At 38.0% G+C, this 17,184-nt stretch overlaps 1 protein-coding gene across 1 annotated transcript in view; it reads left to right on the forward strand.

Moving 5' to 3' along the window:
• LOC140481338 (mitochondrial intermediate peptidase-like) overlaps positions 1 to 17,184 on the forward strand; it is a 159,149-nt gene that overhangs the window by 84,498 nt on the left and 57,467 nt on the right. Inside the window, exons 11-14 of the mRNA XM_072577353.1 lie at positions 13,435 to 13,588; positions 14,404 to 14,481; positions 15,856 to 16,060; positions 16,703 to 16,812. Coding sequence (XP_072433454.1) covers positions 13,435 to 13,588; positions 14,404 to 14,481; positions 15,856 to 16,060; positions 16,703 to 16,812 — 547 coding nt within the window. The remainder of the gene's footprint in view (positions 1 to 13,434; positions 13,589 to 14,403; positions 14,482 to 15,855; positions 16,061 to 16,702; positions 16,813 to 17,184) is intronic.

Here is a 17,184-nt window from a genome sequence, read left to right on the forward strand (position 1 = left end):
TCAAGCATGAACTTGGAAAATTACATTGTTATATTGTGAACAGCTGGGCCCAAGTACTGAAACAAAATCAGGAATTGCTGGAAGAACTCAGCAGGTCTGGTAGCATCTGTGGAGGGAAAGTAGAGTTAATAATTTGGGTCCAGTGACAGAGAAAACTGATCTACTTATCCTTGCAGTACCCCAGTCACAGTCTGACAGCACATGAATGATGTATTTCTACAGTCTGTTTCTTTAAGCCAATCCTTAATTCATGCCACTATTTTGCATCCTATTCTATGTGCTTAGATAATAATCATAACTTTCTCTGAGGAATTTTATCAAAAGGCTTTTGAAAATTCAAGTATACTACCTCCACCCCTTTTGTCAATATTGTTAGCAATATTTTCAAAAAACTCTATAATAGGTTCATCTGGAGTGGAACGGTGGCTCAGTGCACCTAACACCGTAGGGAATCTAAACACATTCCTGATGACTATGGGCAATTTAGCATGACCAATCCACCTAACCTGCACATCTTTTGGATTGTGGGAGGAAACCAGAGCATCCAGAGGAAACCCATGCAGACACTGGGAGAATGTGCAAACTCCACACGGATAGTCGCCCAAGGCTGGAATCGAACCCGGGTCCCTGGTGCTGAGAGACAGCAGTGTTAACCACTAAGCCCAAATTTTACAAACTGCAGATTTTACAAATTTTAAATATTTATCCAATTTCCTTTTGGAATTTATCATTGACTGTGTTTGTACCACCTTTTCAAATAGTAAATTCCGAATATTAAACTCTCTGTACTTTTTAAAAATAGTTTTTTCCTCATGTCATTGCTTTTTATTTGCTGATTATCATAAATTTGAGTTCTCTGATTAGTGATTCTCTTGCCACTGGAAACAGTTCCTCCTTATTTACTATATAAAAGCCTCATAATTTTGAAATCTGTATCCACATTTTTAAGCTTCCTTATTTTAAGGAAAACAGGTTCTCTGGTTCTGTGTTGTTCAACCTTTTCGTATGGGTGACCACATTTCAATATTCCTTCCTGTCCCCTCCCTTCCAGGACATTGCCCCTTTCCCTCCATTTCCCTCTTCATGCTTTTCCCCGCCCTTTCTGATACATTCCTGCCTTGCCACATCCACCCCATTTTGGAAGAGTCATGGCCTTGTAGATTATTCATGTAACTTTCCTACGTTTGGATTTTGTCTGTTGATCAAGCCTACCTTAGTCTCTGTGTACCTGGTATTCCTCATCCTGCTATCATTCTGGTCAACTTCCCCTGCACCATCTGTCAGGTCTTGAAATCTTTGCTGAAGTGTAGTGCTCAAAATAGGACATAACACACCAGACGAAGCTTAATAAATATCTTATAAACATTTAGAGTTGCCTCCTTATCTTTGTACTCTATACCTTTTTTTGTAAAGCCAAAGAACCCACATGCTTTTTCAATAGTCTCTGAATTTTCTCATGTTTTATGTCATTCAAGCATTGTTCCATTCTTTATCAATGCTCCTTTCCCCAGGAGATCTATAATGGAAAACGGTGAGCTGGCCTAGATTGTTTTTTAAATTGTATGAAGACTTGAAAAGTTAATGCTTGTATATGTTAAAATGAAAGGACTTGCAGTGTGACCGAATAGAATTGCTTCTAATTATGAAAAGAATGGATCAAGGGCTTTTTTTTTGAGGTTAAGGGTTTAAAACTGTGCGACATAGACATGAGATTAACTAAGAGTTTCATGACAGAGAGCAAGACTGTTTTTTAAAACAGTTTGAGGCTGCTGCAAATACTATATCTGGAAAGAATTTTACCCCTCTTAAATAAGCAAGGTTAGCTTGGGTGGGATAGTAAAAATCAGAATCTGAATTCTAACCTACCCACTTCCCATTTTAATGGAGGTGGGACAAAGGTTGTCACCGTTCATTCCCTTTCTGCCACCTTTCAGGGGTATGCATTTTGGAAAGAATTAGAACAGTTAGGGGGTGTCATGAGACTAAGACCATAGCTTATGGCTAATGTACACCAAACCAAACTGGTTTGACTGAATGGAATTTTTTCTGTAATTTATATAGAATAATTATAATATGTCAATTATACTTGGTCTAACTACTAAAAAAGATCCAATATTAGGATTGGGGTTATCATTGCCTTCCATTGAGAATCTTTTAAGTGCAATCCTACGTCTTGTTTTTGGTCTAATCTCAAGCAAGCAAATCTAATCCTGGATTTTTATCCTTCAGATGGGAAAAATAGATTTTTGCTTAGTCCAACAAAATCATCATGCTCTCAATGTATAGTTAGTTCAAGCCTGAAATTCTCTTCTCAGTGAGCAGACTTCAAGGCAAAAGTTGGAATTTCCTGTGGGTTGATACCATGTGAATTATGAGAGGGATTTCTCTGATTCACTCGCTGTTGCCCTTTAGTATCGCAATGTCAAATATCTCTAGATTTGTTTTGATTTTTTTTTGTTTCAAGAATCCATGAAACTGTTGAAGTACAGTTCACATCCTGTCATGGCAGCTTCTGAAATTGAATTTAATAAATAAATCTGGAATTAAAAACTGGTCTTGGTAACAGGAAATGTGAAAATATTGATTTTTGTGAAAACCCATCTTCTTTTAAAATGTCCATTCGGCAGGAAGTATGTCTGATCCAGCCTAAATATCATTCCAGTCCAACACCAATGTGGTTGATAGTTGGTTTCATAAGCCAGTTCAGATAGCAGGTGATAGTGAGTCAATGGCTGCTCCAGAGAAAAATCAATAAAGATTGAAACCAGACTGATCACCTGACATTGACCTGGGCACTAGAAACAACAATGTACCCTGCAAAGTCCTTCCTGCTAATATCTAGGCCTTGTGCTAAAATTGGTAGAGCACCAGCCTGCTGTAGTCATCCTTTATGGAATTCTGCTATGTAGGCAACATCCGAAACAGCAGGACTGCCACCACGAGTCCTGGATAGAACATGTTCCACCAGAGATGGTGGCACTGTGATATACAGTTGGGAGCACGTTGTCCTGGGAGTTCTTACTGTTGATTCAGAACTGCATGAAATAACATTGCTTCATGTCTAACATGGCAAGGAAATCTCTTGATGACTGTTTACCTTAGCTGGTGAATCTGTACCCTTCCATGTTGATTGGAAGAAACCAGAGGATGGCAGGAATAGAATGCATTGTGGTTGGAGGAATTCAATGTCCATCACAAAGGCTTTATAGCACTACCATTGACCAATCTGTCAAAATCTAAAGGATAAGGCTTCTAGGCTGGGTCTGTGGTAGGTGGTGAAGCAATCAACAAAGGGAATAATTTACTTGACCTTGACCTCCATCTACCTATTGCAGATGCACATAGCCATGATAATAAAGGAGGAATAATGACTGCACTGTCCTTGTGGATACATAGCCCTGCTTTCAAATTGTGCATGCTTTAAAGTACTCCATCATTACATTACAACTGTGCCAATTGGAATAGATTTTGAACATATCTAAAAATTCAAAACCAGGCATCCATGAAGTGTTGTGAACCACCAGCATTAGCAGAATTATATTCCATCAGAGTCATAATGTCATGGTCTGGTATACGTCACAGTGTACTATTGCTGTCATGTTAGGGTATCGACCCTGATTCAGTCAACTGCGCAGGAGGGCATGCCAGAAGCAAAACCAAGCATACCGAAAAATGAGGTCAGCCTAATGATGCTACACAACAGGACCACTTACATGCCAAACTACATAAGCAGCATGTGATAGAAAGAGCTGAGCAATCCAACAGTCAATGGGTCAGATCAAAGCTGTGTAATCTGGTCATATCCAGCCATGAGGAGTAGTAGAGAATTAACTGGAGACAGATGCTCCAAAAATATCTCATACTTAATGGTGGGGATTGTAGCACATCAATGCAAAAGCTGAAGCTCTAGCGTTTTCATCTGTCTTCAGCCAGAATTGTCTAATGGATGATCCATCTTGGCCTGAGATCTAACATCTCAGATGCCAGTCCAGAACTGATTTAATTCACTGAATGTAAGCTAAAAAATGAACTAAGCCTCTGTATGCTACAAAGACTGTGAGTTCTAATGATATTCTGGTAATAGTACTGAAGACTTGTGCTCCTGAACTAGCACAATGTAACTGCGCCAATGACCTCTACCATACAATATGGAAAATTCCCCACCTATATTCTTTCACAGAAAAAAGATAAATTTGACTAGTTAATTACCTATCCACCTACTCTCAGTTATTAGGAAGCTGATGCAAAAGTTGTTGATGATGCAATAAAATGGCACTTAGACAGCAATAACTTGCTCAATAATGCTTAGTTTGGATTTCAGCAGTTTCACTATGTTCCTGAACTCCTTTCAGCTTTGGTATGAGCATAGTCAGAAAAGCTGAACTCGAGGTGACGTGCAAGTAACTGCTCCTGATACCAGGGTAACGTTTGACCAAGTGTGGCATTTAATGAGTCCTAGGACAATTTGAGTCAATGGGAAATTGAGGGTGGGGACATCTCCAATGATTGGAATCCTACCTATTGCAAAGGAAGGTCCTGTGATTGTTGACAGTCCGTCATCTCAGTTGTGCATCATCACTGCAGGATTTCCTCAGGGTGAGGTCCAGCTGATTCATCGTTGACCTTCCTTCCACTAAGAAGTCAGAAGTGGGGATGTTTGCTGATGATTGCAATTATACTGAATCATTTGTAATTAGTCAAATACTGGAACAGTGTATGTTCAAATGCAGCAAAAGCTGGACAGCGTTCAGCCTTGGTCCGATAAGTATCAGGTAACATTTTTGCTGTACAAATGCCAGGCAATGACTATGTCAAATGGGAGAATTTAGTCACCTCCCCATGCCATTCATTTCTTTATCGTTGCTAGATTTCCCATAATCTTGGGGATTATCATTCATCAGAAACTGAACTGATCCAGCCACGTAAATACCGTGGTAGGTCAAAGAGTTCAAAAGCAGGTCAGAAGCTGGGAAAGATGAGATGAGTGACCCAGCTTTTGACTCCCCACAGCTTGCCAGTCAGAAGTCAGAAATCTAGTAGAATACCATCCACTTGCTTGGATGAGTGCAGCTTCAACGTTGGAGAAGATTCCATTCAGAACATAACAACCTGTATGATTGACAGGAAATCCACCACCTTAAACTTTTACTTACACCATAGCTGATGTACGGTATGGTAATGCTCTACCATCTATCAGATGTAGTGCAGCAGTTCTTCAAGAAATCTTTGACACTCCCCATTTGTCCTTCACTGTCACTGGCTCAAAAACCTACAACTCCCTTTCCAGCAGCACTGTGGGTGTGACTGCATCACATGGACTGGTGTTTCAAGAAGGCAGCTCAAAGGCAATTAGTGATAGACAATATCTATCGAAGTAGTTGGCAACTCCCACATCCCTTGAAAGAAAACAGTTTAAAAATATTCTAGATATTTTTCTGGCACACCATTTCATTTTCATACATAAGTGTGACCAAAAATCACCATAAAAAGCAAGGTTTTTTTGAAAACAGAAAATACAATCTCCATAGAAGCTGATTAAATTTAAAGGCAAATTCAAACTTGTAATTATTGGCCAAAAGATTGACTCAACAAGATTTTGCTCATGATGATTGATTAACAAATCGCCAAGAAAATGACTGCATAATCTATTTGTAGGCAGCTTAATATTCAACTACTGATATTCCACCTCTATACTTATGGTATGTTTCTGTATTGTTGTTTCGCGAGTATTGACTTTGAGTGACTGTACCTAGGCATTTTTTTCAGACAGTTCTTTAAACCTCCACCACCAGGAAAATCTGGTAGATTTTGGTTCTTTCCCCAGTCATATGTACACATATCTGGCTTCTACAAAAACATTCAGCTGTGGTAACTAGCAAGCCAAAACAGCCTTTTCGTTCTGCTGACCACACAGAATAGCTATTTCTGTGATATTGTAATTGATTTGTAGGGAAGCCTGTAAACTGATTTCAAAACTGGCTTATTCTTTCGCATGGCAAGATGAAATATGTTAATGTTGCATCTCGGTAGAAATGCCAGTTACCTATCCTTAATCTCAATTTCCTTTTAATCCTAGAAGTAAATGGACTGTTTTACAGCACAACTATTTGCAAACCTTATTGAGACTTTAAGAGACTCTGAATCTATTAATTGCACACCAGAAACGGTTGCCATTGTTTCCAAGTAAATACCTTACTCCCTTTTTGTAAGTAAACCAAACTAAGCTTTCCTTTGATCTCCATCAATCATTCACACTTACTGTGAAGCAGACTACAAAATAGGTCACATGATCTTGATTGTCCTATACTTAGACCTATTATCCCCAATGATATTTTACAATTGAGAGGTTCAGAAGAAAACTAAGTGATTCCAAGTAAGATTGTTAAAATGGAAGCTTCTGATTCTGATTTTTAAGTTGACAGTTTTGAGAAGAAATATTTGGCAAAATTCTTATTTGTTACAAAATATAACTGTCCATTGTGCTGGGTATTTTTTGTTTGCCATACAGGTAGTTTTCCCAAAATGCTGTAGTTGCGTTCCCGTGCGATGCCACGTAACAGAAAATCGTGCAATAGAAATGATGGGGCCTATCAGAAAAACAGGGTTGGGGCAAACCACCAACAATTCAAGTAAAAATTGAAACCCAAATAGTAGCTCGACTGTGCTATCATTTGCATTAGCCTAAGTGAATTTTGACCTGTTGTAAGCTACCATATTGTGCAATTCATCAGAATCTTCAACTGACTACTCTCGATTGCAACTCTACCTCCTGGCTGTGCTACATTCTAGCCAGTCTTCTGATCCCATCTAATGGTAACATTGCACAAGTCAAATCCCAGAATGAAAACTGCCTTAATAAATCAAGGTCTGAATCTTAATTTCATTTGTTGTCAGTTTGAGAAGTTTTTTGGAGGGTTTCACATCGTGATGCTTGGGGACATCTATCACCTTATTTTACAAAACCAGTCTGATTTATTACCTACCCCATCCTTTGGTGCCCCCTTCATACATTCTAGCTCCATCGTACCATATGCCATTTCTGAAGCAACTCACCATTTCCTGGGATATCCCAGAATTGACCAAACATCTGTGGTACAGCACCATCTTTAAAAGATATTGTGCACCTAGACAAGAGATGTCAGTCTGCAGAGCCTGCATGGTTCTTGAATGTGGCAGGCAATGGAAATTGGTGTCTCTCTTTCTGGGCAGGGACATTGAGATGCTGCTGATGGGGATAGGGTGATGCAGGGGTAGTTGTCATTTCTCCCAGGCCAACAGAGAATGCCATTTACTGGAACTACACCAACCTAGACCAGGGTTACCATCCAGGGCAGTGCATTCTCAACCATCTGAAGGAATGCACTGAATGTAGGAAGAAGATCGATGACCTTCTTCATTCTGCCGGTGAAAGTGCCACCATCTCTTCATTGATACCTCACACTCACTCTATCTCTTCTACTGTAACCACCATTTCATGCAACATCTTCCCCACGCACACTCAGCCTTGCTAACATCTGGCCCTGAACAACCCTGAATCCCTTCTGCACCGCCTACTCACCCCCTCAGGACATCTTCACATGTGCACCAAAGGTAGCAGTGTGCCACCCACCTTTCTCTCCCTCGCTCCTCTGCACAGAGTTTCCTGACTCTGACCACTCTGAGCAGCTGACTGACCATGTTCAAGCCCCTGATCTTTTTTTTTTGCAGTTGGTTACCATAGTGATTAGTCAGATTCATATGGGTCTGCAGATAATTTTTAACATCTGAACATATTTTTTAACAGGGGGGAAAAAACTCTTTAGTACAAACAAAAAAGTCAAGTGCTCCTCAACACTCTCTTTACTATTAATCAATTCCAGTGAAATTTCACTTTTATCTCAACTCTTAAGTTTTTAAATTAACAGACTGCTCCCAGATTCTTGTCCCTAAAGCCTGAGGACATTTTTATGATGCTTTTCCAAGTCCATTAGCACAAGGTTCTTCATGAGAAAGCGCACGAACCGACTGATCACATGAAGCTGATGTAGAGTCCAGTCCTCCGCACACCGTGACACCTCGTGCCGGGGATGAGAATTGTGTAACAGCGAACGGGAGTTTGCTTTATCAAAAAAAGTCGACAATTCACAAATCGCATTAATAAACGAGCGTTATAGGAGAACTATCTGTACTTAGTCAGGAAACATGCTATTAAAATGGTTTTCTAACTGTTTCAATAAATCTTGCACAAGTATCCAAATAAGAATGTGAATTGTAGGTTTAACATGCTAATATATGAATATATATTCAAAGTCGGTATGTAAGAGACAGCATACGTAATTGTAACAGAGAGTAGGTTTAAGTATTTGATGTCAATTTAAAGAAAGATTAGAAAACATATACAGTATGTGTCAGTGCTATATCAGTATATGCCCTTAATGCATGTAAATCAATTTGAACTTGGGTAATTTTAAAATTTACTAATGACTTACAAGTGTGAGACTTTGTAGCAGTGAGGAGAACTGTAAAAGAATTTTAAAAAAGTAAATGATTCGAATATGCAAAAATGAAGAGGTTCTTTTGGTAATCCCTTGAAAGTGAGAGTGCTTTCAGATAAAGCCAAGAACAGATCATTAATGTTTATCTTCTAAGACAGAATATTGTAGAAGCATAACATTGGAGCAAAGAAGTAATGATGTATTTATGCAAAGCCATGTGCAGTTTTAGATGCCTGATGATAGAATGAATGTTAAAAGTGTACCAGAGATTTAAATAATAGATATGAAGAGAATCTTGACTAGCTGGAACCATTTCCTAAGAAAGTCTAAGGAAGTATTTCATTCAAGTTTTAAAAATCATGACAAGTTTTGAAAGGATGAATAGAGAGAGGCAATTTCACAGAATCTTTAAACAATACAGCAAAGGAAGAGGCCACTTGGTTATCCTGCAGTTAATATGTCTACATTTACCAGCTGTAAATGTTATGCTCGTATTGGGCTGGGTGCGTCTGTAAATGTCTCTCTTCCTCACGAGTTAAGTAGCTTCTGACACACTTTGTCTATGCCGATGAATGAAAAACAGCACTTCAGCAAGGTAGTAGAAAGCATGAGGTATATTGAAGCATACCGAGAATGCTGTCCTGAAAGTAGTAAAATAAAAGGCCATAAAAAGAAGAAAATAAACATAAGAATACTTGGAAAGAGATTAAAATTTGCAAATATTGGCTTAGTCTCACAGTCAGAGGGTAAATAAAATAGCTGCAGTATTGAAGAAAATGAAGGCAAAAGTAAAAGAGTTAGCCAAAGAAAACAATAGTCAATAATAAAACTAGAGTTTCCAGGTGAAAATTGGCTGTATCTTCAGTTTGTACTGAGCACAATTCTAGCAAAGTAGGTGGCCAGAAACTGAAATATTCATTTGAAATTGGTGTTAAATTGCATTAGTAAGCCACAGACTGGTTAACAGCATACTTAAGGTGTAGTAAAATAGTTACTCATTTGCTATGTCACGCAGCTTGTTTGAACTAACATTGATCAAGATTTCAGACCACCAGTCATGTTTTTCTGGTGCAGTGGTAAGGTCCCTGCATCTAGGTCTGATTCAAGTTCCACATACCTCAGAAGTATATCATAACATTGTCCAAGCAGGTTGATTAACAATACTTTTCAGCCTACCAATGTGCATTAATTCCTGCAGCAAAAACACGACGCAACAAATTATTGCAAATTTATGGGAACTAATGTATTCGTTTCTGCTCTAGATTTTTCTTATTAAGAATGTATTGACAATAATGAGGCTTTGGCCAGATCCAATAAAACAATTTGGCTATTGCTAGGTCTCTGTTTCACATCATCAGGATATTTTATTTGTTGATAAGGATCAAGGTTGAACTAGAATTGAAGGGTGTGGCATACCACTTGTGTAAAAATTAGAGAACAGAAGAACCTAAGAAGAGGTTGAGAGAGAGTTGAAAAGAATTAACTTGAAAAAAAGTTCTCAAAAAATTGAAAGCTCTAAAATATCTCAGTAAAATACATCCTAAATAATATTATCAGCAATTATTAAAGATGAAGGTTGAGCTCTGAGAAGAGTCATCAGTGAGTTAATTGATATAAATGGAAATTGGTAGGGAAATATAACAGTTACCGAGAGAAGGTATTGAGGAGAGACATATTGAAATGGTTAATGGTAGCATGAGCAATCTCACAATAAATTAAACAAAAATGCTGAAGATGTTCAGCTGAAACAAATCAAAATTCCAGGCCCAGACAAGAAACATCCAAGGATCCTGATAATTATAGACCCCTTTAGTTTAACATCTGTAGTAGGGATAATTATGGAATCTTTAATTATGGATGCAATTACAAAGTAACTAGATAAAGTCATAATATTTAGAAGCAGCTAACTTGGATTTCAGAAAGGAGGATTATGTGACAAATTTGATTGAGTTCTTTCAAAAGATGATTGATTTAATAGATTTGGGGTATTAATATGGTGGAATGCTGTGTTCATTGTAGCACCAGATAATACCTGCAAGGGCTACAGAAGTTCCTTTATTGATGATATTAAAGAAATGTGTATGTGTTGCACAAGCCCTTGGGGCTGTCTACCCTGAGACAATCAACATGATCTCTATAATACCACTTTGAAGCTACATGAACACACTTTTATGGTCTTTAAAAAAGCCTTTGGCAGAGTACTATATGGGATTTATTAGAGTAGGTTGAAGGCTTGTGTAATTATAATGGTAGAAGTTGGATTTAAATTGGTTAAGAGAGAGGGAACCAGTTGAAGGTGAATAACAGTAGATACCAGAATTGTTAGGCTTTTCCTCTGGAGCTACTTCTGTTTGCTCTAAGTCACTGATTTGGATACAAGGATAAAAGCGTGTGTACATTTGCACATAATTTTGAAATGCAAAGTATAGTGAGTATTTATGAAGACCACAAGAAGCTGCAAGGCAATGTTAGCAAAATAGCAGAATGGACATTAAAGTGACAGGTGGAATTCGACACAATAGTGTAAGTTTCTTTGGTTTAAAAAATTGTATTCTCAACGGAGGAATGTTTGATGTGGAAGAACAGTGAGATTTAGGCATTTTGGTTCACAAGATTAAAAGGCAACACCAGAATTAAATAAAACCAAAAAAAGCTAATTAAATGCTGTTTTATGAGAGGCATAGAATATAGTAGTCAAATTATAATATTGAATCTGTTGCAAGTTAAACAATGTTTGAGTTCCATCCTTTAAGAAGGATTTTGAGGAAATGCAGACTGTACAGTGAGATTTACAAGAATGCTACCTGATATGAGGACTTTGTGGTGGTATAAGGGCTGAGGGAGACTTTGGTGTGAAACGATAATTGCTTTTCTCAAGCTCACAAGATCAAAAGAATTCCAGTTCTAGGGGGAGCAATACTTCCATTTCTGCATAAAAGCTGCAAGAAGGCAGCATATCATCTTGCCCAAAACATTTGCTTAGAAAAACATTAAGCAGTTATTCATTATCACCAAGCTGCAGAAGCTTCTTATAACCCCTACTCAAAGAAGTCAAGCTATGCTCATTTATTACCTCTGTGGTTTGTTGTCTAGGTTACAATGGTACATCCTAGACTCCATTCCTACAATGGTCAGCACTTTGAGCAAGATTTTTGGTGCTCTCTGTTTAAATATGTTAACCTGTGCTATCATTAACTATTTGTGATCCTAAAATGTATCTGAAAATTCCTTGCAATAAACAGCTAAACTTCCTAAGCACTTACTGTGTCTGCTTGCTAACATTTTTGTAATACATGTATAAGTGCAACATATCCCTCTGTATCTCAAAGTTTTTCCATTTCTGTCCATTTAAATAAGTTGCTGCTTTTCTAATCTTCCTGGCAAAGTCGACACACTCACATTTTCCCACATTATACTCCATCGCCTGAGGACTCTCTGGTGGATCTGGCCTGTTAATGGAATAAGGCATACGAAGGAATACTAATGTTGTAGTCTGAGGCATTGTCTGTAAGGATTGATTCTGAGTGTATGATGATGTGGATTGTTGCTTGACTTCTCTGTGGGGCTGTTCTCCCAATTTTGGCACAAGGCCCCAAATATTGGTTCGGAGGTCTTTGCATTACTGACAGGGTTATCTTTGTTGCTATTTTTTCTGGTGCCCAGAAGCTGAGTGCTCATTCTTGTTTAATTTCTTTGTTTATACATTGTAGCATTTTAATACAACTGTGTGACTTGCTACGGCAATTAAAAATCAAGGGTCTGAAGTCACATTTAGGCTAAATTAAGTTGGAAGATTTCCTTCTCAGAAGAACTTTAGTGAACCAGATGGGTTTTTCATAATGCTCAACAGTGGTTGGATGGTCACCATTAGATCAGCATTTAATTACAGATTTTTATTGAATTCAAATTTCACATCTGCCATTATAGCATTCAAATTCATGTCCCAGAAAACATTAGTCTGGGTTCTGGATTACTACCCCAGTGACGTACAAGAGTTGCAAGGAATATCCCACTGTATAAATCTGGGGTAGAGGAAACCTACATTTTCGTTGTGGGTTTAAAGGAGCTCATACTGATTCTATCTAACCAGACAGTAATAAGTGAAAATCTTTTCTTGAATGGTCCCTTCTGATTGGTCTTCACCCAATGTTAAAGTGACAATGGCCTTCTTTGTTGAGGCCAGAGTCGAAATTGCTGTGCAGTTCTGATCACCACACTGTAGGAAGGAAGTGATCGTGCTGGTTGGGATGCAGAGGAGATTTACCAGGATATTGCCTCGGATGGAATGCTTTCGCTATGAGGAGAGGCAGATAACTTTGTGAAACAAAAAGGTTGAGGGGGTCTTTATTGAGGTTTGTAAGAAGGGTGGACAGAAAGCAGCTGTTCCTCTTTTAATGGAAGTGTCAATAGCAAGGAAGTACACTTTTAAAGTGGAATGCAGGAGGCTTAGGGGATTTGAAGAAAAGCTTTTTTCACCCAGGGGATAGTGGGGATCTGGAGTACACTCCCTGGGGCATGTAATTGAGGCAGGTAACCCCACAACCTTTATAAATGACTTGGATGAGCACTTGAAATGCTGTAACATTCAAGGCTATAGGTCCAGTGCTGGGCGATGGGACTTGTGTAAATTGAGGTTAGTTTTGGCAGTACAGATGTTCTGTTAAGTGTTTAAAAAAACATTGTTATCTTTCTTTTTCAATTTCCATTGTGTACTTTTGCTGAAGCCATTTAATGGATTTAGTTCAGCAGTTTTGTCCTGTTAGCAAAGAAAGAATGTCCAATTACTTCTTTCCTTTCATTCTATGTAAGGCAAATTATCATACGTTTCATATTTGACATCAGGAATCGCACAATATATATTTGTATCTAATATAAGGTTTCTGTCACTGCTTACAACAAGTGAGACAATCTGAGTTTTTGAAAAATTAGATTCTAATGCTGTCTTTGATTGAATTTTCAGGTTTAATATAGAGCCAGGTCTGTATAGCCCATTTTTTTCTTTGGGAGCTTGCATGGATGGTTTGAATCTGCTTTTCACCCGGTTGTTTGGTGTCTCACTATGTGTAGAAGAGCCAGAGAAAGGAGAAGTCTGGTCCGATGATATCCGAAAACTGGTGAGTTAATTTTGAAGTATCCAAATTGTAGTATATTCTGAGTGTGAAAAACAAAAACGGAAAGTACTGAAGAAAGTCAGCAAGTTTGACAGCACCTGGAGGAAGAAGTATTATTAAAATTTCAAGTCCATTACGGCTCTTCAGAAGAGTTCAGAGAAGAATCCTACTGATCTTGAAACGTCAACTCTATTTCTCTCGCTACAGATGCTACCTAGCCTGCTGAGTTTCTTCACATTCTGTTTTTATTTTATATTTCCAGCATCCACAGTATTTTGTTTTAATCCTAATATAAGTAGTCACCCATCTTATGAAATTTATGTTCTTGTTATTATCCCAAGCCCTGTTGAAATTCAGATGCGATTTCAAAATTGAAGAACTTCCAATGAAATCTAGAAATCCATTGCACTTAATCTTGAAGAACTTTTAAAAGTTAGCATCATTGGTTTTCATTCTTGTTTTGTGATGTTGAGTTGTATAAAGGGTACCAGGAAGTACAGTGCTCAAAATTAAGGGGCAGCAGAAACTTCTTGGCCCTAATGTAGAATGAAGTGGAGGAGTAAGTGATTCATATGATAGAGATTCTTCTTGGTATAGCCTTCTTTATGCTTGAGTGTTTTCGCAAAAAGTAATGAATTGCTTGAAATCAAATTAATAATTTATTTCTTTGCAGTGCTCCAATTTCCCAATGTATTTAGATTAGAAAATGCAAAGAACACCTCCTTTGCATAACATATGATATTGATCTCTGGTGAAAATTGATTCTTTGTAATAAACTGCTCTAATGTGAATGATCAACTTGTGTCCTTCTTTGTTAGGCTGTGGTTGATGAAACTGATGGACTTGTGGGATACATTTACTGCGATTTCTTCTATCGATCTGACAAACCTAATCAGGTATATTCTCATTTACAGGCCTCCTATATCTTACCAAACCTTTTGATGTGATAATTAAATATAATGGTGGAAATGCTTAGTAAGTCAGGCAGCCTCAGTGGGTAGAAAAAGTGTAGTGATTTCACTCATGACCTGAAACTCTAATTCAATTCCTTTCCACAGATGCTTCCTTATTTGATGAACATTTTCAGCACTGTTTATTTTCATTTCCCACATCCTCTCTTGCACCTTTCCAATCTCGCTCATCCATTCACTCAGTTCAAGGGCAATTAGTGATTGGTAACAAATATTGGTTTTATCAGCGATGCCCACATCCCATTAACAAAATAAAAAAACAGCTCTCAGTTACAACCAAGTAACATTTTCATAATTTGCATTGTATACTTCAAGTGTGTGGTTGCTGGGAAACCACAGCATGTTCGAATGCATTGATGTGGACCACTTCTTTAAACAGCATTCCAAGGAGACAGGAAAATAAGTAGTAATTAATCACAATGGCTCCCCCTTTTTGATGCTGATTCATCAATTTTGCTGGTTTATTTGTTCATCTTCCTCTCTTGTACCCCAAGAAAGATTTGTTTTGAAGGACTTTTTTTTCAAGTATTGGGTTTTGCATTTTGGAAAACAGCACATTCTGTAGGAGAAGCTAAAATTTACTTTCATGACTCTAAGCCTTTATTCTAGCTTGCCCTGGCAAATGTTGAAGGTCAAGCAGGTAGAGCTGAAAATAAAAACTGAATTAAAAGTATTCATGTCTTTCACTAGACAGCTACGTATCCTCATAAAGAAATGAACAAATCAGAACTGCATTTTTTTGTACTTTCTTCATAATGCTTTACTTCATGAGAAATCTAACTGATTTAAATTTGCTGTTATTTAAATGTGATTATTTTATAAAAGTACAAATATTACCACCGAATACTAGTGTTCGAGCAGTAAAAGATTTCTGCTTTCAGGGAACAAATTTAAAAATGTGTTCTAAAAATGGAGACATGTGAACCGTACTGGTGAAATTTATTTTGTAAAAAAATTATACTCTAACTTATGTTATGTCATAATCATCAACCCTCACCAATGAAATGTGTCTGGGTGCTCCGTTTCCTCCCACAATCCAAAGATGTGTAGAATAGGTGAATTGGTGTTCAGGGATGTGTAGGTTAGGTGCATTAGTCACAGGTTAAATGTAGGGGAATGGATCTAGGTGGGTTCCTCCTTGGAGGGCCGATGTGGAATTGTTGGATCGAAGGGCCTATTTCCACACTGTAGGGATTCTGTATGTCTTAGATATGGTTTCATTAGTGACAGTTTATTGATATGAGATACTGTGAAGCACTGAAAACAATATTGAGCAAGATTGTTCTTAACCCTCCTCAGGACTGTCACTTTACAATCCGGGGTGGCCGATCATTGGAGAATGGGGAGTACCAGCTTCCTGTTGTAGTATTGATGCTCAGTCTGCCTCATCCAACAGCATCCTCCCCAACGCTTCTAACTCCTGGAATGATGGAGAATCTCTTCCATGAAATGGGTCATGCCATGCATTCCATGCTAGGCCGAACTAGATACCAACATGTAACAGGTAGGTGACTACTGACCAGAATGGAAAATGTTCCATTTCAGTGGATGATTACTTTATGTTTAGCTGTTCTGGAGTAATGTGTGCAGTTTTAATTGCCTTATTAGAGAAATGTTTTAAACGCATTAGAGGCAATTCAGATAAGGTTCACTCTAATGACGTGGAGGCATTAACTTATGAGGAAAAGTTGGACAGATTGGGCCTGGATCTGCTGGAGTTTAGAAGAGTAAGAATTGACCTTATTGAGCAATATAAAAGTCTTGAGGGACCTGAAAGGATGCTTTCCCTGTGGAAAAGCCTGGAACTAGGGTCATAGTTGTAAAAAATCAGTATGTTCCAAACAAGACTGAGGTGAGGGAAAATTCTTTCCCTGAGGGCCATGGTTCTTTGGAACCCTTTCCCAGAGATTGGAGAAGGAGGTGTCACTGATTATATTTAGAAGATAATTAGATAGATTCTTAATTAACAAAGGATCCAGTGGTTATTGGCACAGATGGATATGTGGTGTTGAGGCCATAATCAGATTAGCCGTTATCTTATTGATTGATAGAGCAGGCTTAAGGAGCCAAATGGACTATATTTTTTTCCTAAGTTTAATGCTCAAACCAAATTTCCTGTGGAAAACTGTGTTTTTCTCTTTTTCAGGTACAAGGTGTCCTACAGATTTTGCAGAAGTACCTTCAATTTTGATGGAATACTTTGCCAATGATTATCGTGTGGTGAGGCAGTTTGCAAGGCATTACCAGACAGGACAGGTATAAAAATTAGTGAATTTGCTTACTACTCTAACACCCCATTAATAGTCCATGAAAAATAGTGAAAAAAAAGCCTCATGAAATTGATTACCTGCCAGTGATCTCATTCAAACATTCAAGTAATCATTGTCACAATCAATAACAGCCTTGCTACGAGCAGTATCTTATTTATACCTTGTACTATGGAATTTGAGAGATGGCTTGTTTTCTTTTCCACCTGTGATATCGACTTGGTGAAATCATGATGCACATATTTAGGTTTAATTTTTAGTATGTTGGGGTTCTGAAAACTGCAATTGTACTCTACTTGTGGCCTAAAAGGGATATGTTAGAAAATTATCACCACTTGTACTCTGAACCCTGTAATCCGAA

This window comes from Chiloscyllium punctatum, chromosome 9, assembly GCF_047496795.1.
Source record: "Chiloscyllium punctatum isolate Juve2018m chromosome 9, sChiPun1.3, whole genome shotgun sequence".
NCBI classification, from domain to species: domain Eukaryota; kingdom Metazoa; phylum Chordata; class Chondrichthyes; order Orectolobiformes; family Hemiscylliidae; genus Chiloscyllium; species Chiloscyllium punctatum.